At 22.1% G+C, this 24,292-nt stretch overlaps 5 protein-coding genes across 17 annotated transcripts in view; 3 read left to right on the top strand and 2 right to left on the bottom strand.

Moving 5' to 3' along the window:
• The first annotated feature begins 222 nt into the window (after positions 1–222).
• On the top strand, positions 223–1,647 carry RpS12 (ribosomal protein S12). The gene is made up of 5 exons (XM_012483748.3): positions 223–328; positions 463–499; positions 758–892; positions 1,116–1,320; positions 1,550–1,647. Exons 2-5 carry the CDS (start codon positions 483–485, stop codon positions 1,616–1,618), a joined length of 426 nt encoding a protein of 141 aa, XP_012339202.1. The 5' UTR covers positions 223–328; positions 463–482; the 3' UTR covers positions 1,619–1,647.
• Positions 1,648–1,719: 72 nt separating this feature from the next.
• Zmynd10 (zinc finger MYND-type containing 10) lies at positions 1,720–5,084 on the bottom strand. 6 transcript variants are annotated; one of them, XM_086916085.1, is made up of 8 exons: positions 4,957–5,084; positions 3,949–4,057; positions 3,603–3,889; positions 3,313–3,518; positions 3,077–3,246; positions 2,816–2,953; positions 2,508–2,740; positions 1,720–1,897 (listed from the first exon to the last, which is right to left on the bottom strand). In XM_086916085.1, exons 2-8 carry the CDS (start codon positions 4,030–4,032, stop codon positions 1,822–1,824), a joined length of 1,194 nt encoding a protein of 397 aa, XP_086772211.1. In that variant the 5' UTR covers positions 4,033–4,057; positions 4,957–5,084; the 3' UTR covers positions 1,720–1,821. The 6 variants fall into 6 exon arrangements, with proteins under 6 accessions (XP_086772211.1, XP_003689760.2, XP_031770941.1 ...); XM_003689712.4 differs by lacking the exon at positions 4,957–5,084 and adding an exon at positions 4,148–4,950; XM_031915081.2 differs by lacking the exon at positions 4,957–5,084 and adding an exon at positions 4,659–4,932.
• On the top strand, positions 4,252–6,452 carry LOC100870011 (endoribonuclease Arlr). The gene is made up of 4 exons (XM_012495615.3): positions 4,252–4,857; positions 4,959–5,118; positions 5,190–5,625; positions 5,686–6,452. Exons 1-4 carry the CDS (start codon positions 4,773–4,775, stop codon positions 5,917–5,919), a joined length of 915 nt encoding a protein of 304 aa, XP_012351069.3. The 5' UTR covers positions 4,252–4,772; the 3' UTR covers positions 5,920–6,452.
• On the bottom strand, positions 5,981–13,617 carry LOC100869892 (E3 ubiquitin-protein ligase TRAIP). 3 transcript variants are annotated; one of them, XM_086916119.1, is made up of 8 exons: positions 13,339–13,479; positions 12,363–12,457; positions 7,803–8,042; positions 7,290–7,664; positions 7,087–7,188; positions 6,883–7,005; positions 6,488–6,728; positions 5,981–6,407 (listed from the first exon to the last, which is right to left on the bottom strand). In XM_086916119.1, the coding sequence occupies exons 3-8, from the start codon at positions 7,913–7,915 to the stop codon at positions 6,117–6,119; spliced, it is 1,245 nt and encodes a 414-aa protein (XP_086772245.1). In that variant the 5' UTR covers positions 7,916–8,042; positions 12,363–12,457; positions 13,339–13,479; the 3' UTR covers positions 5,981–6,116. The 3 variants fall into 3 exon arrangements, with proteins under 3 accessions (XP_086772245.1, XP_086772250.1, XP_012351062.3); XM_086916124.1 differs by lacking the exon at positions 12,363–12,457 and having other exon boundaries at positions 13,339–13,617; XM_012495608.3 differs by lacking the exons at positions 12,363–12,457; positions 13,339–13,479 and having other exon boundaries at positions 7,803–8,822.
• The window catches only part of Tps1 (Trehalose-6-phosphate synthase 1), a 52,783-nt gene continuing 37,264 nt past the window's right edge, over positions 8,774–24,292 (top strand). For 2 of the 6 annotated variants that reach the window (XM_086916068.1, XM_086916061.1), the window contains exons 1-2: positions 8,778–8,878; positions 13,897–14,002. In XM_086916068.1, coding sequence (XP_086772194.1) covers positions 13,926–14,002 — 77 coding nt within the window. In that variant the 5' untranslated portion in view covers positions 8,778–8,878; positions 13,897–13,925. Of the gene's footprint in view, positions 8,993–13,612; positions 14,003–24,292 lie in introns of those variants that run through there. The other 4 variants (XM_031915192.2, XM_086916051.1, XM_086916062.1 and 1 more) reach the window with 3 other exon arrangements.

Genomic DNA, 24,292 nt, shown 5'->3' with positions numbered 1-24,292 from the left:
AGAATGATATTAAAATGGTTAATTTTAATACTTTTATGGTAATGGTTAGTTTTAATAATTTTAAAATTTCTAAGATATGCAGTTAAAAATGCAATTAAATATTAAATCTATTTTGTACATTATTTAAATTTACATATTGTTTATTTTATATCTTGTATCTGAAATAAAATTTGTCTCATCAAGAATTAAAAATACATAAATTATGATTTTTTTAAATATTCTGTAGATGTCACTTACATCAAATTCTTAGCCAATCAAAATTAACATTGACATAACCTAAATATCGTATGTTGAATTAAGCGCCATTTCTCTTTCTTCATAAGAAAAGGTAAATGAAAGCACGCTGTGAAGCGATGTATTGAATATCAGTTTATTATAATATCATCATTATAATTTTTGTGTGAAAATATTTTAAAATATGAACTCAAAGATAAAATTACTAATGTTATTGTATTATTTTAGTTCTTCAGTCCTTAAAAAATATGTCGGACGTTGAAAAGTAAGTATGTTTTATCTATCTATCTCTTATAAAAATAAAATATTAATATATTTTTTTTATTAAGAAAGTATTAAAACTCTATATAATATTTTATTGTCTTCATTGTAAAAATTGTTTGAGTTTCAAAATTTATATAAAATTTAACCTCTTATAATGTTATATAAAAATAGAATAATAATGCAACTATATTTTTATATAAAAAATTTAAAATAAAATAGATTTGAAATAAATAGAATCTAATTATTATTTTATTTTTAGTGATGATGTACCTTCTGCAATGGCAGCAGGAGGTGCAATGGATGTCAACACAGCTCTTCAAGAAGTTCTTAAAAATGCATTGATTCATGATGGTGTTGTACATGGTCTTCATGAAGCTGCCAAAGCATTAGACAAGTGAGTTTGTTATATGTTATTTTGTATATATTTTTGTAAAATATAAAACCTAACATATATTATTTTCATATGATGAAATATTAGGTTCCCTCTTCTGAGAAATACCCGTTACAAAAATTAATAATGCTGTCATGAACCTTATCTGATTTATTAAATAATTATTTCTTAATTGATCATTTAAATATCAAATTTATATATATTTACTTTATTTATTATATTTTAGGAGACAAGCTATGCTATGTATTTTAGCTGAAAATTGTGATGAACCTATGTATAAAAAATTAGTACAAGCATTATGTAATGAACATCAAATTCCTTTAATCAGAGTAGACAATAATAAAAAACTTGGTGAATGGGCTGGTCTTTGTAAAATTGACAGTGCTGGTAAAGCTCGAAAAGTTGTTGGGTGCTCCTGTGTTGTTATAAAGGTATAAATTATATAAAATGTAAAAATAACATTTTTTTTTAATTTAAATTACAAATCGTATGACATTTTGTGATGAAAGCAAAGGCTCCCTCTACTGAGAGAACCCATATAATTAATAAACTATGCTGTGTTAATGCCTTTCTGATTTTAATAATTTAATATTGATTTTTTAACAATTTTTTTTAATTATTGAATTTCTTTTAATCAAAGAATTATCTTTTTACCTTTAGGACTTTGGAGAAGATACTCCTGCAAAAGATGTTGTAATGGAATATGTCAAACAAAGTTCTGTACACTAAAATCTTTTAATAAAATATTGGACATAAAATCGTACGTATAATTAATTTAATCCTTAAGTATTTTTAAATTTTGTATTGTAATAGAAAAATCAACTAAAATCTATTCATGAATAATTTTTAATTTATTTAATTTAATCATTGAAGACAAAATAATAAAAAGATAATAAATTTTTTTTCTAGAAATAGTTTTAAAATTAAACCTTTTATTTATTTTCTATATTTTTTGTTATTTTGTCGCAAATATCTTTATGTTTAATCCAATCTTTTATTTGACACTCCCTGTAATGATTCAATAATAATTATTATGATAAAAAAATAATAGTATTTTATATTAATAGGTTGTTGCAGAAATATCAAATTTTTAATAAAGTTATTAACATTTGTAGTTCTATTGAAAGTAATATTAAACAAATTTTGATTTAATAAATTGTGTTCATTATAAAACGAAATTAATACATTTAAAATTTTTCTTGTTATTAATAAGTCTTATTAATGATTTATGTTTGATTATTTAATTTAAATTTTTCATATCAAGAATCATTTATTCTTTTAATGTAATTGTTTTGAAAGCTTTATTAATATCAATAATTTTTATGCATTAAATTACAAATCTCTGTAAAAGAAATATGCTCAAGTTGTAACTTAAATTATTATAATTCAATTTTTATTTTTTATATTTTTGTAATAAAAAATATTAGTTCAAATTATATTCAATTACTTTCAAAAATAGTAAAACAATTTTTTTTTTAATTTTAAATTAATAAATATAATATATTATTTAATAAGAATATTCATTAATATAAATATTGAATGGATTTATACATTTGTGAAATCTACAGTGCAACAACCTAATAAATATATAAATATAATAATTGAAAAGAGTTTATACCTTCCACAATACCAAGCTTCTTTACATTTAGAACAACGTTTTTTTGCTTCTTCATGACATAAAAAACATTCTTTAATATCAATACAATCTAGTTTATCTAAATCATATGCATCACTTAAGATTTGAGCTGCATTTTTTATATAATCAGCATCTGTTGTGTATATAAATTTTGATTGATTTTTTGCTAATTTTTTCCACTTTTTGTGATATTTTTCCATTATTGATGATCTTATCTAAAAACATAATTGTTTAATTAATAATTGTAAATAACTCTAAATATATATTTATCATGTTTTATAAATTTTAACCTGTGGTATAAGTTCCACATTTACTGCTCGTGATGCATTAGTATTAGGTGATGATACATTTAAATAATTTAACCATCGTTTTAAATCCATTAAAGGAGAAATTTGATCCACTACACATTCATGCAAATATTTCTGTAACTAAAACAAATTTTTTTTTTTATGTAATATACATATATTAATTTATGCAATATACAATTTTAAATATATAGTATAGTTTGTAATGGTAAAATAGTTTTAATAATTTAAAGAAAATTAAAATACCTTTAATAATTTAAAGAATCTATGTTCAGTAATTTCATAATAAGATGCACTTTTTGGATTAAGTAATAATTCTCTCAAACCTAACCAAATTTGTCCTTCTATCTTAGAAATTTTTTCCTCTTCATTTGGTTTTGTTTTTTTCCAGCCACCATTATATATCATATTTTCTCCTTAATAACAAACAATTTTATTGTAATTTATATTATATTTTTTTATATTTATGGAATGATAGTTACCTTCTGCATTTTTCTTTGTCCATGGATGTCTCTCAATAAGTTCAACAAGCAAGTAGGGTACATCATGTGTAGTTAATAATCGCGATAATACATACAATGGTAATTTGTCTGCAAATTCAGCCAAGTAACGAAGAATTGAAACGCAACGTATACCAATATCAAATTCGAATTCTTTCTTTTTTTCAAAAATTTCTTCAAGGCATGAACTAATTACAATAAATATTAATATTATTATTTAACTTAATTTAATAATTTTTTTAATAAAATTATATAAAATTTTAATAACTTACTTTGGATCTTTTACATTTTCATATATTTCAATATTTGATACATCAATGAGTAGAGATACAGATTTAACAGCATAATCAACAAGATCAAGAATAGAATCATTCAAAGTTTCTGCACTTTCACAGTGAAATAACACATTTTCTAATAAAGAAACTGCAATATCTTCGTGATAAAATATTGTGAATAGCATAAAAGTATTTTTTGGTTCTTCATTCATTTCTATCAAAAGTGGAAATACTTTATGTTTCCATATATCAATTTGTATAGCTTCATATATAAGAATAGGAATCTATATAGAGAAAAAGATATTAAAATAAAAAATTGTTATATAGAAAATCTTTTCTTTACCTTTCCAAGAGAAACAAACCATTCCTTTGTACTTTCTTCTCGCAAGGCGCTAATTTCTAATACACTTTGTTCATTCAATAACATCAATCTTTTATGAAATTCAAACCATCTGAAAAGAACATTCATTATACATTATATTATACATTTTTATACATAAATAAGGTTTTATTCAAATAAGGTTTTAAAGAAAAAAATCAACCCTTTTGTTCCAATATTTTCAAGATCAGATATTTGTAAATTATCTATAAATGACTCAATTTCCCAAGATGAAATGATATATTCCATTCGAGTTGACATTTTTATGATTAAGAAAAACACTATATACTATAGGCAAATGGCAACCATTTGTAAACAAAATTCGTGTTTGATATCTTCAACACATACACACACACACATATATTAATTATTAAATTTTTAAAATTTATGAAGATAATATAAAAATATATAAATAATACAAAAATATATACATTTAAACGTATTTTATTATTATAAAATAAGTTTTTTTTTAAATTAATATATTTTATCATATTTTTTTATTTATTTAAAGTTTTTTAATAGAAAATTCTGTAATTTTATAAAATTTTTTTAATAATAATCTATAAATAAAATATAGCATAAAATTATTAACTATTTTAATTCAAAACATTAATTCAAAAAGTTTTATAAATGTTAATAATTTTTTAATTTATAATCATTATATTTATAATTACATTATACATTACATCAGAATTACATCATACAATATAAGTTTTTTAAGTAAGAAAATAATCGACATAACCTATAATTTCTATTATTTATTGAAAATTAAAATCTATTTTAAAAAAATGTTAATTACAATTTTTCAAATTTACATTCTAATTATATTAAATATTGGAAATATATATTCTTTTACAAATCATCAAATTAATGGTAATTAAAAAAATTAAAAATAAAATTATTTTATGAAAAGCCTTTTATGATTTTTATTTATATTTATATATATATAATATATATTTTTATTTATCTCACAGATATTAATAACATTAAAAATATATCCATAGTAAATGATATGGAATTAATGACAGTATCAGAAGAATTATTTAAAAAATCTCCTAATTTATTTAATTATGTGCACATAAATTATCAAAAACAAATATGTTTAAATAATTTTACTGATAATGCTTCTGAGAGGTAAAAATTTTATTTTTAACTTTTATTTAAAAGTTAATTGGATTTTAAATATATATATTATTTAACTTTAGGTTGTTAAATATATCATTTAATATTTTTTCAATATTAACAATAAAATCTCTTATAAAATTATTTGATAATTATAAATTAGATACTTATCAACCAGAAATTCTAACAAAGGAAGAAGATCTAGAAGAAAATGAATTTATTAATAATTTAATGAAAACAGATGTAATGTTATATGTCATGCATTTTTTATCATCCAAAGGTTTCTTTAAAAATGACATATACATTCATAAAAATATTTTAAAACAAATATGGTTTCATTTATATCCTCGAAGTAAAGGAATAATTCTGGACAGTTCTGGATTTGAACATGTATTTATAGGAGAAAGAAAATCGCATAAAAATATTATAGGACTCCATAATTGGATTTTCTTTTTCTATGGAGAATCATCAAATAAAATTAATTATTTTGGATTTGCCAATAGTAAAAAAATTGTTAATGTAAGTAAAAATATAAATATATATGATAACATTTATTAAATCATTTTTAAATGATTTTAGAAAGCAATCATCTTAGAAGCATATTTTACTTATATTGGAAAATATAAAAAATCAAGTATGTTTATTGGAACAGCTCCAGAATTGGAAATAGCACTTTATACACTCTGTTTTTTTACAAGACCAAATAAAAAATGTAAATTATCTTTTGCAAGAATTAAATTTGATATTCAAACATATATGTTGCAAAATAATGGTTCAAAATTTATTGCAACTGCTTTTCCTATTTTAAAATAGGATATTATTTTAAAATATTTTAATATTATTTTTTATATTATATAAATCAAAATAAAAAAACTATGAAAGTAGAATATTTTATTTGTTAAAAACACAAAGGTAGATTAATTACAATGAAAATATTATATATATTCTTAAAATATAAATAATCATTTATACAAAAGAAAAAAAACTATTATATTATATTTAGGAACTCTTCAAGTTAAATCGACCACATGACTATCATGCTTGTATTCATTATCAGATATCTTTTTTTTTATATTTTGTTTTCTTTTTTTTTTTGATATAGAAGAATTTGAGAATGTATTATTATCATTTTTATTTAAATTTTGTATGTCATTTTCTGATAATTTAAATTTTTTAGAAATTATTGGAGAATTATTAGAAGAAATACAATCTATAAAATCTATTTCCGAATCACTTGTATCATTTTCTATTGGAGAATCATATATCCTTTCTTGTTCATGTTTAATATCGTACTCAAATGCCTGTAAATAAAATATAAAATAAATATAATCAATTATTGCTTTTAATTTTTCTTAGAAGTATTTCATATTTAATTTCAGACCTTTTCAATTTTTTGTTTTGTACAACTTAATAAAGAACTTGTACTTGATATATTTTGATTAGTTTTTCTTGATGAACTTTCAATCAAGTTTTCTTTAGAAACATTCTTATTTTCTGATTTTTTAATTTCTAATTCATTACTATATTTATCACTAATACCAAGTATCTCTTCTAATTCATCAACCCGTTTTTGTAATGCCATATTTTTGCTTTCTGAAAATGCTAGTTTTTCTTCGAAATTCCTAAAATATATATAATATATATAAAATATTCATACAAATTATAATTTAAAATTTTTAATTCATTTTAATCCAAGATATAAATTTAATAATTATTAAATGTAAATTAATAAATTTATAATAATAAATAAATTTAATAAATTTTTTAATATCTTACATTTGTTTTGACTGCTCTTCTAATGATGTATCATTTTTCATATTAACTTTAGAAAGTTTTTCTTGAAGCTTTTTAATACTCATGCGTAATTGTTTACATTTATTAAATCTTCCAATTAATTCTCTGTAAAAATTATTATATTGATGATTAAATAATTTTTTTTGAATGTTATACATTGTTTCAAATATATTATACATTACTAACTTTTTCATAATAGAAATATACATAGTAAGTGTTTCAGGATCTTTAGTTCTCCCAATCATTTTACTAACATCACTAATAGGTGCATGTAATAATACCTGTATTCTAAAATACACAAAATAATATAATAATAAAATAAATAAAGAAAAAATATAAAAATGTAATATGAAATATAAAATATATATGTACATATAATAATTACGTACGGTTTAAGATCCTCAATTTTATTTTTTAATTGAACAATTTCTTTTTTTAAATTATCACAGTGTGAACTTTGTTCTTTAAAATAATTAATTTGTTCTTTCAAAGCATGTATTGCTGCATTTTTTTTGTTAATTTCACTTTCTACTTTTCGAACTTCTTGTTTTAAACCAGCATTTTGTTTTTCTAAAGTAACATTTTTTGAAGAATAATATTGAATGTCTTTTTCCTTTAACAAAATTTGAAATTTTAAGTTATCCACTTTCTCTTGTAATGTAGAACCTTGAGATTCAACTACTTCATTACTTGGAAATGTAAAATAGAGTCTATGTATTTTACTTTGTGTAACTTTTTCTCTACATTGTGGACAGCTTTTTGATCTGAAAATAAATTATAATCATAATATAAAATATAATTATAATCATATGTCATGAAAAACAAATAAATTAGAAATTGAATTGACATATGTTATGAACTAAATTTTCATGTTTTCAAGATATTTTTTAATATTTATTTACCTTTCAAGCCATTGTGTTAAACAATGCAAATGAAATACATGTCCACATCTTGTATAAAAAATATCATCTGATTGTATTAATTGTTCGCTACATATAGAGCAAATAACGTTCATTTTACATTAAAATAAATAATAAGCATAGAAATACTTGTTATAGATTAATTTATGTTAAATTTATTATTATTATTTTTTATTAATTGTAATATCAATATTATTTAGTTTTTACTTTCCGGAAAAGAATCTAAAATCAATTTAATATAATATAATTTGTTACGTTCTAATTCATGATCTAATTCAAAAAGGTTATACATGTGCTATCAAATAGCATAAGTCTGAAATGTCATTGGTAGGATTTAAGTTTGCCTTCAGAACTTTGAATTTAGTATTTATATAACACAATGAGTATACAATTTTATTTTATTTATAAAATAATATTTAAACGCATTTGAATATGTATTATACATAATATATAAAAAGTAATTGTAAATAATAAACACAAAAATATGTCATTTTTAATTTTTAATAATAAAATATATATTATACTTTTTTGTATAATATTTATATTTACAGGATAGCCAATTCAAATCTCAGTTAAAGCAAATTGTCTTTTTGACAAATGTATATTATAATTTTTTTATAATAATTGTTATTATATAATAAACATTTCTCGCTGTTTTTTTTACTTTGTTTATCGTAAAAATGTATATACATATAAATTATACAAGTATCTTTAAAAATGTTTAAACTCCAAATTCATTTTTTAAAAAATAACATATGTAATTCACATTTAATTTCATTGTCATTTACATGTGAAATATCAATATGTAACATTTGCAAATATTAATTTTACGATAGAATTCAACTAGAGATACAAAAATTTGCAATGTTTCCTAGGGAATTTTCTACAGTTTCTTATTTAGTTGTCGGTCAGTATTGCAGGCCATAACAATCGATTTACTCTGCAAATTTCAGCTATTCGAAACTTCGCGAAGAAGGAACCAGTTACCAGTGGTACCTTCTCGAAAGAACGTCTTTCTCAAAAACACTAGCTTATATCAGAGAATTGCCGGCATACATGTGAGTGCGCGAGTTACATCGAACTTTTCATTAACTTATTATTAATAATTATTATATTAGTGTATTTAATATTGTTGTTTATATACAGTAAAACAAGGAAGCTTGTCTTTTGAGGTGGGTGTTCATGTCGTCTTAACTTGAATAAAGATATACTGAAATGAATCTGAAATAATATGAATTAGATAATATTTCACTTTTCTCAATTGTCATTTTTTTAATTGTTTTCTGTGATTTATTTATATGTCATTAAACAATTGCATTCTACATTAAAATATTCACATGTAAAATGTCAGCCATTTGTTGGTTAAATGATTTTTATCTAACAATAATTCAACGTCACCTGTTTTTTACATTAGATAAAAAAATATATTTTTATGAAGAATTAACTGTTTTTTGTATATACATTGTCGAAAATAATACATATAATAGAAATATACGTAATAAATATACAAAAATAAAATTTTGTTATATATAATCTCTATTCTTATTATTTTTTTTGTCATTTATTGAAATACATAAATATTTTTATTTCGTTTAAAAGATCTCTTCATAGAAACATATAATAATAGAATCGCATATATACATAAATATGAATATTTTTTATGTATATATTATATTTATTTATTAAAATTGAATTTTATATTTACAAATGTTTTTTTTTTAAATATATTTTTTTTTTGTAATTAATAATTTAATATTAATCTAGTTTATATAATATATATATATATATATGTATATATAATATATTATAAATTGTAATTTTTGAAACATTAAATTTTAAACATTAAAGTAGATATTTTAATCTTTGATTAAAATATGATATGTTTATATTATCTTTAATTTTTTCATAAAAAAAAATTAATTTTTATTATTAATTATATTTGAAAAACTATTTATAATATTATAAAAATGTATAAAATAAATAATTATAGTTGATATTCAAATATCATTAATATTTTAAAATATAAATTATTTTATTATAATTTAGGATTTCAATGCTTTATATTTAAGTTTATATTATATTTAAATTTTTTTCAATATTCTATAGACAGATAGCAATGAAAAAATATACTGATTTCGCGCTTATTTTCGACGCACATGTTATGTTGCCGAATTTTACCGAAGTTCATCGAATTTTATCGAAATTTCACGAAGTAATACGATCAAACACGAAATTCATGACAGTCGCAAATCTTATATAAAGTCGAAAATATTTTCATAATTTCTTTAAAAAAATGTTATAAAGTAATTAAATATATATGATGAACAACATATATTGACATATCAATTATTTTATCAATAAACTTTTTCTTTGATTTATAATTTCATGTATTTCATCATAAATATTTTTATTTAAAAAAAAACATAATAAAATTTCATTTATTCATTCATTTTATTATTCATTTATTCTATCTATTTAATTGAATTTATTTATTTATTTAGTCTAAATAATTTATTTAGCATGTTTAATTAATCTCGAATATCCTGTATATTACTATATATTTTGTTTAATACATTTTCTGTAAATGAAATAAAAATATTTTTCGTAAATGCAATGAAAATATAAAAAGTATTGAATATATTCTAAAAAAAAAAAATAAGTGTAGATAATACATCTAATTTCTGACCATTTGTCGTTGCTTTTTAGTAGTTTTTCATAGTTAAACCGGCCATTAGATACAATACAATCAATTGTGTATTGTTTGCAATTCAACACTTTTCTTAACGTAAGTATGTATTTAGATTCCAGTGAAACAATTTTTTATAAAGTAAAACATACTATATGTCGCATGCGCGACGCGTGCCAATTTTCTTCATTATCCTCTAGCTTGTTATTAGCTAACATCAGCACGTGACGATAACGTGACGATAACATTTTTTTCTTTTATGTCTTAAAGAAACATTAAGACAATATTTCAGCAGGAAAATCTGGGATTCTCAGTTTGGTTTGATATTGATTTTATATTTTATGATTAAAAAAATACTTCATAATTAGATGGCTTAAACATCATTTTAATTATTGTAATTATTATAACATTGTTGTTATAATGTTGTTAAAATAAGGACAAAAATATCTACAAAATCTTCATTTTATACGCAATATATTAGCAAAGCAATGATATCAATAATAATTCTTTTAAATATTCTTAGAAAGTTGATTTCTTAATAGATTATTCATAAGAATAAATAATAATAACAAACTTGATAAGTAGTGACTTTTTGAGAAACTCATTCAAATTCAGATTATTATATTCATAGATAATTAAATCTGCAGAAGTAAATATTTTTCTCTGTAATTTTACCTTATTAGTGTTTCAAGCTATAAATTTTTCAGATTATTCAATGCGTATGAACTTTTTTTATCTATTATGAATTTTCATATTAGAAAATTGAAATTATATGCAGATAAACGATTGTATTTTCATTATATCTTTTTAAAGGAAATATTTACACTTTAAAGTTTTAGATCAATATTAAATTTGAACTTGCTTTTAAAATGCATAAAATATTTGCATTTCATAATAATTTTAATTATATTTTGCTTAAATTTGCAAAATTGAAAAAATGAAAATTGAGAATTTTGATTTCATCTCCTCAAAAAAGATTTTTAATAAAAAAAAAAAATTTCTCTGTGTATTCTATCATATTCTATCATATTCTACATGTACAATTTTCATTTAATCAGAATTTTAGAATTAGATGAATTTCTTTTTTAAAATAGAATCTTTGTAAAATATTTTTGTGATATATAAATAAAGTTTCATATGTGAAACTTTATTTATATCATACCTTTTTTTTTAAATATTTAAAATTAAAATGGCTGTATCGATAAAATAAATATTAGATATTCTATATATACAAATTAATAGGTCCATCAATTTCGTTTTTCATTTAATAAATTTTGTTATTTGAATTATTTTATACAATTTATTTATTACTAGTTGTGTTTTTCAAATACTGAACTTGAAACATGAAACTTTACAAAATATATGTGTATATAGTCTTTCTGCCTTCTTTATTTCGAGAAAACGAGAAATATATGTAACTTCGACAAATCTGACCTTAAATATTTACTAGGACGATGTTTCATTGTGTCAATGAAACAATTCAATCAACTTCTTATGTATACAAAAGATATATATGATAATGGTATATATATTTTCAAAATCAGAAAATCAAAGTTCCTCAATTTGTTATAATTTCATATTTAATTTTTATAAATTTTATCGTTTTTCTATCTATGACTCAGATTGATTACGTAATTACTCGTTATTAATTGCTATCAATAAAAAGTAATTTGCAAGTATATAAGCATAAAAATCAATAAATAGTTTATTTGAATAAAAAAAAAAAATTAAAAATTAAAAAATAAATAGAAAAAAATTATCGTACTTTTTTTCTCTTATGATTCATATATGTATATCAGATAAATTATTTAGATTAGTATATGCATAAAAAATATATTAATTAAATTTTTTCAAACCTTCAAGATGTAAAATCGTCATCATGTTATATATATATTTATATATTTATATTGAGATGCTGTTTCATTTTTTACTGATTAATAATATGAGATATCTTTCACAATAACGAAAACAGAAAATAATTGATTAAATTTAAAAACAAATTATTTGCCATCGATGTTTGTCTTATGTTGATATAAAATGATTGCGTTTACCGCGACACGGCGGATTATTTCATTAACGACGAAGGAAAAAAATTAATAAATCAATATAATATAATATCGATTATGCGTTACTAATCATTTATCTGTTGCATATTGACAATCGAACACCGATACAATATGTACAACTGATCATCGACAGCGTAAATATCTCATTAGCGAATTTATATGAGAATTATAAGATAATGAGAGATAACCCTGATCGTCTGTCATGACACGCGACATTGTCATAAAAAGAGAGGGAGAAAAGAGGAGAAAAAAGAGAGGAAACGAATAGTGAGGATGAAGAAAGAGGAAACGATATATATTTACGTATGGTAACGGTAAAATGATTATGTTTTTGACAGTGGAAATGGTAACTGTGTAGTGACGATAATGATGGTAGTTGTGATTGTGGTGATGTATACGGGCAACCGTATGATGTACGTTGGATGACTAAAAGGTCGCGGCCCCGTCATTGATACGGATGGAGAGAGCGCACTTTGGACCAATTCCTCGCGACAGCTAACTCAAATAAACTCAGGGGAACGCGGCGTTACTACTTCAGTGCTACTTTGGCCACACACCGCGGCACAGTCGCATTGACCAATCAATTATTCTCTTGTTTTCATCTATTAAGAGATCTTTCTTCCTCTCTTTTTCTTTCAAGCTTTCACTCATTACTATTATTCCTTTATCCCGAATAAATCAATTTGTATCACGCATTATTTCCTCTATTATTTTTTCTCTCTTATTCATTATCCTTTTTATTATTTCTCTTCTCCATTCAAATTACCCTTGTGCATAAAATAAAGGAACGAACTAATTCACTGTGACTTAACCACGCACAGATAATCAGGGTTCACGATAGAACGTTCATTTGCACTACTTGAAAAAAGAAATAGAGAAGAAACGAAGACATCGGGCGAAAATAAACGAGACCAAACGAAACTAGACGAGACGGAACATCGGAACTATTCTGCCCGCGAGTACGCGATACTAAGCTGCCCAACTATAAAGGAAACAACACAAGGAACAGCGAAGTGTTGTCTCTCGCGCGGCACTCGACAACGAGGAGAGACTACTAGTTAGACCGAACAACTAACTGACGCGGTTCTCCTTCAACTTCAGTTTCGCATGCACACGTGATCGCACGTGATATACGACACTTCGTATAGAATAGCGCTGTTGAACCGGTGGCCGCGCGTATAGAACACGAATTGAAGAGAAAGAGAAGAGACATTCGTGTGTGGAGTCGCGCGACACTATTATACATTCGCGGTGTCTTTTTTTTCTTCTTCCACGGATTACACGGTTTGACATAGGTGATCAGAGAATATCAAAATGTCTACAGAACCTGGTAGTTTCACCTCCAACGGGAGCATGATCGTCGTGAGCAACAGGTTGCCGTTCGTGCTGAAGAGGAATGAAATAACCGGTCAACTGGAACGCAAGGCCAGGTTAGTATATTAAAATAGATGATTTTTTATTTTTTTTTTATTTTCTTATTTTTTTTTTTTACTCATAAATGTTATTATGCATGCATCATGTTATACTATTTTTCCTTTGTATTTACCTGACATAGATGCGTAAACGAATTTCGCGGCTGCACGTTGAATGCACGCCGCTCGTGGTCATTGCAATGCGATCCGATCACAGACAGAACGTGATATTACTTCATCGTTATTATGCATATCCTCGAATGACCCAATTTTTTACTGCGATTTTTTATCTTCATTCTTTTTTCATTTAATTTTCCTTATTTTCATTTTGGATATATCAATTCTTTGTCTTATTATTATCTAGTTACAAATTTAACGAATAATAAATTATATTTTTAATAAATTTTTATTTTTGTACAAAATTTTAATTTCAACGTACAAAATGTATACAGGATTTTAAAATTTTGCATTTATTCTAACAAATATAAAAAAAAATCACTATCGAATAATATATAAGATATTATTAAGAGACTTATACAATGAACGTAAACGGTAGTATTCTTTCGAATGAATATTTGATCACGTGGTAATTTATTCTATTGCGTAAACAAATCGATAGAAATATCAGCAAACATGTTGACGTAAAACAAGGAGAAAACATATTGAATTGTGAATCTCTTGTTCATGTATCTTTTGATTTATTAAATCTATTTATTAATATATCCATCGAAAATATTGATATTGTGAAAATTTTATTTCCATATTTATGAGGAAATATCTGAAAGTAAATATAGTTCCATGACACTTTTTTTTTTGCTATTCAAATTGATTGGAGAATTGAGAAGAGATTGAATTAAAGAAAATTGACTAATTGAATTCATTGTCATTGATTAGTTGAATCGATTGAAGAAAAGAGATTATTTAATATTTGGTAACAGTAATCGATTACCTTTTATTATTATATTGCTAGAAGTTTATTCTGGTTCTCTTTACTAGTGTTATTGGCTGGTAATTGAACATAATCGACAGAGTTATTCGATAAATCGTTTTGTTTATGTACCGTTAAGAACAATTAAAGTATGTCTCTCTTTGATGGATGATAGATCTTTATTCAAATATATTTGCATTTTCAATAATATTTTTAATTAAAGATGAATAAATGAATTTAAATTTATTTTGTTAATTTAAAATGCAACCATATTTAATTTAATATCTTTTTTGTTAAATAATATTTATTATTTCACAATTCTATAATTTGAATTCTAATCATAATTTAAATAATTTAAATAATAAATAAAATTATTTTAAAAAAGCAAATATATTATTTACATATTGTATTTATATAATAGTATACAGATATTATATATATAAAATTTATATATATATATTTATAAATTGATTCATTTACACAGTAATTTTTCAGTTTTTTTAATATCCAACATTTTTATTAAATTATGTTACAATCGAAAAAATATATAAATATTATACATATCTGTATTAAAATTGATAAAAATCAAATAAAACAAAAACTGAAATAATTTCAATTATAACCAGTTGAAATACCATTGAATGGACAATCTTTTAATTAAATAAAATTTCTTATAATTTTTTGATCATGCTCTACGCAATATATTTTTTCCCTTTTATTCGCATATTGACGTCAATCAATTAAAATTAATCGTTAATTGTGACTTAACATCTGATATATATCGATCTTGCATTCGTAATGTTTATTTATGGTCCGCGAATAAATAGTTCGCGATTACACATTGCGCGTGGAGTTATGTTGGAAACAATTGCTCTTCTAAATACATATATAGACTAAAGAAACTGACGAAATTTTTCATAAGAATACGTTTCGTGGAATTCGATGTTTCACCCTTGGAATCGATCCAATCCCTCGACCCATTAACTCACCCTATTTCCAAGAGTTTGGAATTCCTGTTCGCAGTGATGGAAATCTGTGAATAAAAAAAATACCATACTATTGAGAACATAATAATTGTTATCGATTTCTGTTTAATACAAAAAAAAAAAGTATCATTACTTTTGAGAATTTGTTGCTATAAATTTCATATTTACATACATATACACATATACATATATATAGACATTCGTGAATAATAAAGCATTAAATCTGTTTCATATCTTTTTTTTTTAGTGTTATTTATATTTTTATAAAAAAGTAAAATTTGTTTATATAAATATACAAATTTGTTTTATATAAATTTAAGTACTAAAATGAATATTGACTTAACAATATAATATTTTCGGTATTATATATATGTTGAGTCATTTATTTATTGATGAGAAACAAAGCTACTTTTTTGGAATCTTTTGGAATATGTAAATATATAACAAAAAAAATGATAGATACTAAGTATGAAGTTAAAATAGCTATCATTGTAATTTCGTCGAAGGATTATTTTATATTTAATTTCTATATTTTATATAGATATTTCGAATCGCAAGCTCGTTATAGGTTAGGATTCCATTTTATATCAGGAAAAAATATTGTTGAAAATGTATTTCAATGTCATTGAAAATAACTAATTTAATAAATTCATAAAAGTCGTTCAAAATATTGTGTTTTATAATATATTTCAAACTTACTAAAATTCATAAAAAAGTTTTTTAACAAATTCATCTACTGGACATATTGTCAATTACTTGCTGTGTTTATAAAAACAATGTTTATAGTTATAATTGCATATGTTGTCACGAACTCATAGGAAAAATTATATAGTATCAAGTTTTTTATGTATATAAGTAGAAAATTAAAGCTGATCACAAATTATGTGCAAAGGAAAAAATTGGTTAAAAAGATAATATTTTTACAACATATTTTATTTAAAATATTAGATGAAAAGAGAGCTAATCGATAGATACCGTAAAACTTTTTTAACTTTGTTGATATTTTTCGGATGATTTGAAACGATGCAATATTTTTTGAGATTACAAAAAACTTGTAATAAAAAAATGATTAAAAAATAATGATAAGATATAAAAATAAAAATAAATAATTACTATATTATTTTTCAAAAGATATCCAAAAAATCAAAAAATATTGAGAATAAATTTAAAAAATATGATTTTTAAAATTTAAATTTTCATTATTGTTTATTTAATCGTTGTTTTCAATACTAATTCTTACATTGTGATATTCTTTATAAGATTCTTTAAATATCAAGATGTTTCATTGTTTGTAATCGATTTTAATCGATCTTTATTAGATCAAAAGAATGAGAAGGTGTTATTTATTGTATCTTTGTATATTTCGAAACACATATTAGTTGGCAAATACAGTTGTTATCAGTTTCCAGTGACATAAGTCGTGAATTTTATCTGATTATTTTCGTGAATCACGGTATCTATTGATACTGTTTCTAATAAATATCATCAATAAAAAATAACAAAGTGTGCGTGACTAGGAATTGAAATAATAATCATGTCACAATACAGATAAAAATATCTCCGCTTTTCATTCAGTCTTTTCATGTATTCAAGAAAATAAATTTGTTTTTAAAAACAGATCTAATCTAATCGCATTCATAAAATATAGACAATGAAAATACTTCAGTCTAAAAATATTTGATCTTGTAATTATTCTTAATTATCATTATTAATTGAAATCTTAATTCTATAATACTTATGACAAGTACATACACTTTCTGTTAAAATGTTAGGATATTTATAGAAAATGATTGAATAAACTTGAAAAATCTCTAAGAAAAAAATCATAATGTTTTATAATTATTATTAAGTTCATTATTCTGCTCTATAAAGAATATATTCTATGTAGATATCTTATGTTATGACAAACCTTGCTATTTATATGTATAATAAAATTAAATTTTCTTTTCATAAATACTTTTGTTAATATGATATAAGCGTAGAAATTAATTAAACTGGATCACTACGTTCTATTCAAAACGAACAAATATTATCCTAATATTTGCTTTTTGAGATATGTAGATATATATTTCAGTTTCAATTTTTAAAAAATAATAAAAATTAAAAATACAAAATACGTATAATATGTATGTTATATTATGTATATTAGTATATAATTTAAATTTACTTAAACAGCTCCTAAGAAAACTATAAAAAGTAAAAAATTCGTTATTTAATATTAATTTATGCCAAATGATTGAATTATCTTGTGATCAATAAAAAGTAATAAAGCATGCTATGTATTTATTATTATTTTTTTAAACAATTTTTTTTTTTTCAAAAATTTTTTAAGAATATTTTTCTTCATTTTTTTTTTTGTTCTATTATTTTTCTTAAAATATCTATTATACATTTTCTACACATAATACACAAGTTTATACAGCACTAAAAGATATTATAGAATGTATAGACTGCTTTACTTAATATATACAATATTGAGTTAGTCATGATTGCCAAGAAACAAGATTAAAGACCTCAGTCTAAAATAATGCATTTGAAAAGAAAAAAAATGAAAGAATTTTAATTCTATACTTCTCTTGTATAATATTGTGTGATTATTAATATATTAATATATTAATATATTCACAATTGTCACAAAATTAAACTTATAATTAGTTAATATAGATAAATGATGTATTATCATATCGTTGCGAGATATTATATAATTTTACGAATTTAAATATAATTATTAATAATTTAATAATATAACATAACATATATGAATTAAATTACAGTACAACAGAATTACAACAGAGTGCAACATTCTATTGATGAAATAGTGTGATTTGTCTTTTAGTGGGATCACACGATCATGCATTGCGTCATTAGAAATATAAAGTCAAAAATACTCTAAATATGTCAATCAAAATCAAATTGCATAACATCAATGACGTGAAATTATAATAATACGATATCTTGCTATATAGAATTGGTAAAATTAAACTAATAGTTATATTGGTAGTAGAAAATCATATTTACAATTTTTGCAAATAAAATATATTTTTATTAAGAAAAAGAATTTTAAAATTTATATTAAATAAGTCATTTTGTTATATGTATAATCAAATTTTATATATTCATTTTAATTTTTCTCGTAAAAAATATATAGACTGGAAACGGAAATAACAGGGGAGTATAACACGTTAGATATCTCACGTTATATAATAGATATTAACATAAGTATTAATATAAATTTTGAACATAAATTTTGAATATAAATTTTAAATATGATGAAAAGTAATATTTAGAATATATTTATTTTCAGATAATATTGATATATAATAGACATGAATAGTAAACAAAATAACTTTTCGATATTCTAAAATAGTTTTTCTTATTGATTTATAATTATAATATAAATATTCTTTTTGCAAGTAATTATTTTTCATATTTTTTAATCTTTAATTTGGCTTTTTTATTAATATTTTTTATTAATATTTTAAATTAATACTAATTATTTAATTAGTTATTAAGTTTAAAATTGATAGAAAGGATAAATTTAAGCATAAAAAATGATTTATATATTTATTATAATTCTGATATAAAATAATTCTTAAATATTCAGTAAATGATCTTGTAATTTTTAATTAATTTTAGCCTTTTTGTTCAAAAATAAAATTATTTTTAAATTCATTTATCATTGTAAATTGATTCAATAAACATTTAAATTTTTTAACATTAATGATCAGAGTTGTCAAAGACAATTTATCAAAGACAATATTTTTTTTACTTTTATTTTTTATCATAAACAAAAATATGGATTACATTGTTATACGAAACTATAATGATTCAATAAGTATTCATTCATTCTCTTTAATGTACTTTTTATAAAAGTATATGTACTTTTTATAAAAGTTTTCATTATTATAGCGTAATAGATTCTACATAATCATATTTTAAAGTCGATTATTGCTTTCAGTTTATTCTATTTTATTATGCAATCTTAACATAAATGTGGAATAAACTCTGGAATAAACTTTTTTTTTTCTAAATCATTATTTTTAACATTTTTTTCGTAAATTTTAAAATTATTAAAAACTTTTCATCTTAATTTTTTGAATCTTGATAACTGATATTATATAGATAATTAATTAAAGAATTTTTTGCCAGTAACAAAATGAATTCGTCACGCATTCATTAAATTTATGCTTGTTTGACTGCGGTCAAATTGTAAAATTCGATATACTACACTACATAAAATGTTTACGATGTGTGCTAACACAAAATTTGATGGAAACATAAAGCATATAACGAATAGCAAACAATCGTGAACGAACATTTGCTAGTGTTTTAAGTAACCGATTTGTGAAAAGAAAATTCGAAAGTATCGATATATTTTTATGTACATATTTTGTAAAATATTTACAAACATTTGCCAATTTTACATTTACATTTGCGAGTAGACGGTTGCAAAAAATTGAAACATTGGATGAATTAATGAATGTTATTTTTGAATATATTTTGAATATATTCAAAATAATACAATTAATACATCATCAATTTCATTTTATTCTAAAGAAATTTTCTATAAAATGAATGATTCAGAATTTCTAATTTTAAATAAACTATTCAAATCTACTATAAAACGCTCTAAAGTTATTTTGAAGATAATATAATTTACTTCATTTAATATATTGTTTGTTGCCAAATAAGGATATTTCGTTGAATTTTGATTAAATGCACAGTGTTCCATAACTGATGATATAGAAAATAAAAAGATAATATAATTCCATATAATATATATAATATATATACAAGTATGTCGAAAATATAAAATAATATTTTTTCATTTCACGCTCTATTTTCAAGTAAATCAAGTACATAAAAAAATATTTTTAAGATATACATATATATATATACGTTTAATTTATGTTTTTTGATTGAACACGTATAAAATATTACCAAATTATTATACGTCAAAAAGATATTGTTCGTGCTTAAAATGTTCCTAGGATGGCATAAATACAAGAGAAGTAAATTTCTTCTCTTGCTCTCCAATATTAGTGATATATTTTATCTATAGGTATAACATTTACTTTTACGAATGTATTAAATCCGTTAAAATCAATCAAGATTTGTATTTCTTTTAGAATAATTTTTTTAAAACATGCCATAACTTTTTTTAAACGATAAATTTATCTCATCGAATATTCGATAAATTTTTAAATTCGAATTTTTATATTTTCGATTTAAGTCTGAATTATATTTCTTGATTAATTATCTATGTAATATTTATGTTTCGAACAATCTTGAGATCATGGCTTTAAAGTAAAAAAAAGTAAAAAAGTAAAAAAAGTAAAAAAAATAAATAAATCGAAATAAACCAAAACAGAAAAGTAAGAGAGGTAGGAGAAATTGTGATGAAAACAAATTCATATTAATGATAATGTAATCGTATAAACCGTGATGCAAAAATTCCATGGAAATTTTCCAAATCATGTTACACGATTTACATGAAAAACGATCACGTTGCATTCATTAAATATTCTTATCTATAACTGTTGATTCTTTGTTTTCAATTATGTTCTTTGTTACGTAATATGTTTATCTGATAACTTGTTTCAAATTATTCTTAATCCTTGAAATCTTCCAGTATTTCCAACGTTCATTAAATGTACTTATTCTTCAAGGTTAAGTATAACCGCTATTCGTTAGAACTGGGATATTTTTTTTATAACGACAATAATCATTTTTAGAAGATTCGATAAATATAAAACATCATAAATTGACTTGTACGATGCATGCACTCATTCACGAAGTATTTGCCAGCGTGCTGAAACCACGTGCTTTCCGCGTGTCTGGCTGCGCGAGTTACATGCGCCGTGTAATATATTATCACGATTGTCATAGTCATTAAGTTCTTCCTTGATTGTACGGCAGACACATATAAATGTTGTGGAAAAACACGAACTTCGAGTGCAAGTGATCACTGATGACGGATAAAATCTAGTACATAAGGTGATAGAGTAAACAGTTTATTTAACGAAAATTTAATAACGATTCGAAATTTTTTGAACAATTATAATTTTTTTTTTGCATTAGTACTTGTAGTAATGAAATGATTATTAATTATTTTTCTATATTTATTTTTTTTATAAATTGTTAAATAATAAAAGAACTTTTAAAAGTAAAATAAAATAAGATTATACTATTTATCGAAACGTATTATGAATTTTTAATAATTTTCAATATTTTTAATTTTATATTGAAAATATAACAATTCAATTATTTTATGTTTCTTTTCTAATTAATTTTAAAATTAATACATGGCTGTTTATTCCTCACATTTTTATTTTTAATGAATAAAGAATTGTTTTTTTAAAATATTTGACATCTTGAGAGATTTATTTAAGTATATATATTATTAGTTTTTATTTAATTAAAAAATGATTTAGAAAGATGAAATTATTACATGTAAACATTATTATACATATAATTTTTCTTAAACATTTCAAAATATTTTTTAATTATTATTTGCCTGCATTTATATACATATATTTTTTAAATAAATATATAATTGAAAAGGTATAAATAAAAAGTAATTATTCTTTTCTGGTTTTAATATAGACATCCTTGAACTAATTATCACACATATCTATCCTTATTCTATATGCATCATTAAACGTAACATGAAATGATTGATATTTCATTTATATCATTTTAATTTCAATGAGATTTCTGATTTACATGTTAAAATTGATTATTTTCCTTTTTGTATTTCAATTAAAGAAAATTAAAGTACCATATTATAATCTAATATTCATTAATAATTTATCTTATTTATTAAAAATAATCATTATCGATATCTTAATTATTTTGAATGATATAATTAATTCAATTGGATAGAGATTGAATAATATTGTTTCAACGAATGCGTTAATCAATGTGCATTTAAAAATAACAGGCAACGAGACAAGTATTTTTTCTTTTTTCTCCCGTTTGAGAATTCCCGATATCTATCACGAATAAAAGCGTAAGAGATCATTTTTTCGAACACGATCGTTACACAGTGAAGAGCGCAAATAATTCGAGCATGCTTCACTCGTGCTGAAACGCATATGTACGCGTTGAAATCGTGGTATTCTCAAAATAGATCGCATTCGAGTAATTCAGTTGTAATAATAGCATGTATCAATTGCTTCCTCTTTGCTACAACATCAGTAACGCATCTGGTCAACGAAATTCTCACGTGCAGTCACGTGTTATCCATTTATCAATTAATATTATAATTTCAATCAATATTAAAATTTATCAATTAATTACATAGTGGAAAATAATGGCGAAATTGATATTTTAATATCAAATATAATTTTTTTATATTTTATTTTTTTAATATAAAAGAATTTACGCTTCGTTACAATTAAAATCGATATCAGGTCAGGATGTTAAATTATAATTTGATATATAATTCTTTAATAATTAGATTATTTTCAATGAATTGCATCACACTTTCAAACTCACTTAAACAAATCGTAATCAAAAAATCTGAAGAAACAAATTTATCAGAAAGAAATTTATACGTATGTACAAAGATAAAAATATATTTCTGGTGGAAATTGTTCGATTTGACCTAGTCTTTGGCGAACGATCAGGATGTTAGATGTTCGATCAGTCTTTGTTGCGTTGAGATATGCTGAATGATAGCCAAGTTCCATTACAAATTTATAATTATGATGTGCCAATGATATAGTCAACGACATTCAAGCCCATTTACGGGCTTTGCGATGAGATAGGTTTGGATTAGATATGTGGGCCAAGGTAAAAGGGCGCATTGATTCACGGCCATCCCGGAAAATCTGTAGTTTGATCGTTATTGAAATGAAATAATAATTTTATATTCGAGTTGTTTTTATTTGAACAATTGTCTACAAGAGTTGTTTATATATTAATGAAAATAGATAGATATGTAATGTTGATAAAATAATAATAAGATAAATTTACATTTCTGTTTATAAAGATTTTTAAGTAATAAAATAATAAGTAATAAAATAATGTAGCCTCGTACAAGATAAGAAAATTAATCTTAATTATAAGAAAAACGATTAATGCAAGTTAATAATTCGAAATATATAATAGAGATTTACATATGTAACAGAGAAAGTATTTTGTTATTTAAATTCGGTAAAAAAAAATAGAACCATTTATTATTTATAAGATAGTTTTAATATGGAAATAAAAAAAATGTTACGTTTAATCGTCATAAAATTAAAATTTTTTTTAAATTAAATAAATGATCGAATTTTGATTTGGTATTATGATATAATGATGCAATTTTTTAATGTTGAAATGTATAAGAAAAAATTATTGTCAATAATTTATTTTATCATTCTTAAAAAATGTAGTTTTTACATTCTT

Source organism: Apis florea, unplaced genomic scaffold, assembly GCF_048593485.1.
Source record: "Apis florea isolate Af1SG1 unplaced genomic scaffold, ASM4859348v1 contig_2190_pilon, whole genome shotgun sequence".
NCBI lineage: Eukaryota > Metazoa > Arthropoda > Insecta > Hymenoptera > Apidae > Apis > Apis florea.
Note: the sequence above shows the minus strand (reverse complement) of the source record. Positions and strands in the feature narration are given on the sequence as shown.

What these genes read in the sequence shown, in the direction of transcription:
- RpS12 (XM_012483748.3), top strand. An exon ending in GCTGCCAAAGCATTAGACAA is followed by an intron (nt 893 to 1,115) that starts GTGAGTTTGTTA and finishes ATTATATTTTAG; the next exon opens with GAGACAAGCTATGCTATGTA. An exon ending in GCTCCTGTGTTGTTATAAAG is followed by an intron (nt 1,321 to 1,549) that starts GTATAAATTATA and finishes TTTTACCTTTAG; the next exon opens with GACTTTGGAGAAGATACTCC.
- Zmynd10 (XM_003689712.4), bottom strand. Translation starts at nt 4,245, where the DNA reads ATGTCAACTCGAATGGAATATATCATTTCATCTTGGGAAATTGAGTCA. An exon ending in GAAAATGTAAAAGATCCAAA is followed by an intron (nt 3,519 to 3,602) that starts GTAAGTTATTAA and finishes TATTGTAATTAG; the next exon opens with TTCATGCCTTGAAGAAATTT. An exon ending in ATGTGGAACTTATACCACAG is followed by an intron (nt 2,741 to 2,815) that starts GTTAAAATTTAT and finishes TTATGTTTTTAG; the next exon opens with ATAAGATCATCAATAATGGA.
- LOC100870011 (XM_012495615.3), top strand. Translation starts at nt 4,773, where the DNA reads ATGTTAATTACAATTTTTCAAATTTACATTCTAATTATATTAAATATT. An exon ending in TACAAATCATCAAATTAATG is followed by an intron (nt 4,858 to 4,958) that starts GTAATTAAAAAA and finishes TTTATCTCACAG; the next exon opens with ATATTAATAACATTAAAAAT. An exon ending in ACTGATAATGCTTCTGAGAG is followed by an intron (nt 5,119 to 5,189) that starts GTAAAAATTTTA and finishes ATTTAACTTTAG; the next exon opens with GTTGTTAAATATATCATTTA.
- LOC100869892 (XM_086916124.1), bottom strand. Translation starts at nt 7,915, where the DNA reads ATGAACGTTATTTGCTCTATATGTAGCGAACAATTAATACAATCAGAT. An exon ending in TTAACACAATGGCTTGAAAG is followed by an intron (nt 7,665 to 7,802) that starts GTAAATAAATAT and finishes ATTTATTTTCAG; the next exon opens with ATCAAAAAGCTGTCCACAAT. An exon ending in GAAGAGCAGTCAAAACAAAT is followed by an intron (nt 6,729 to 6,882) that starts GTAAGATATTAA and finishes TATATATTTTAG; the next exon opens with GAATTTCGAAGAAAAACTAG.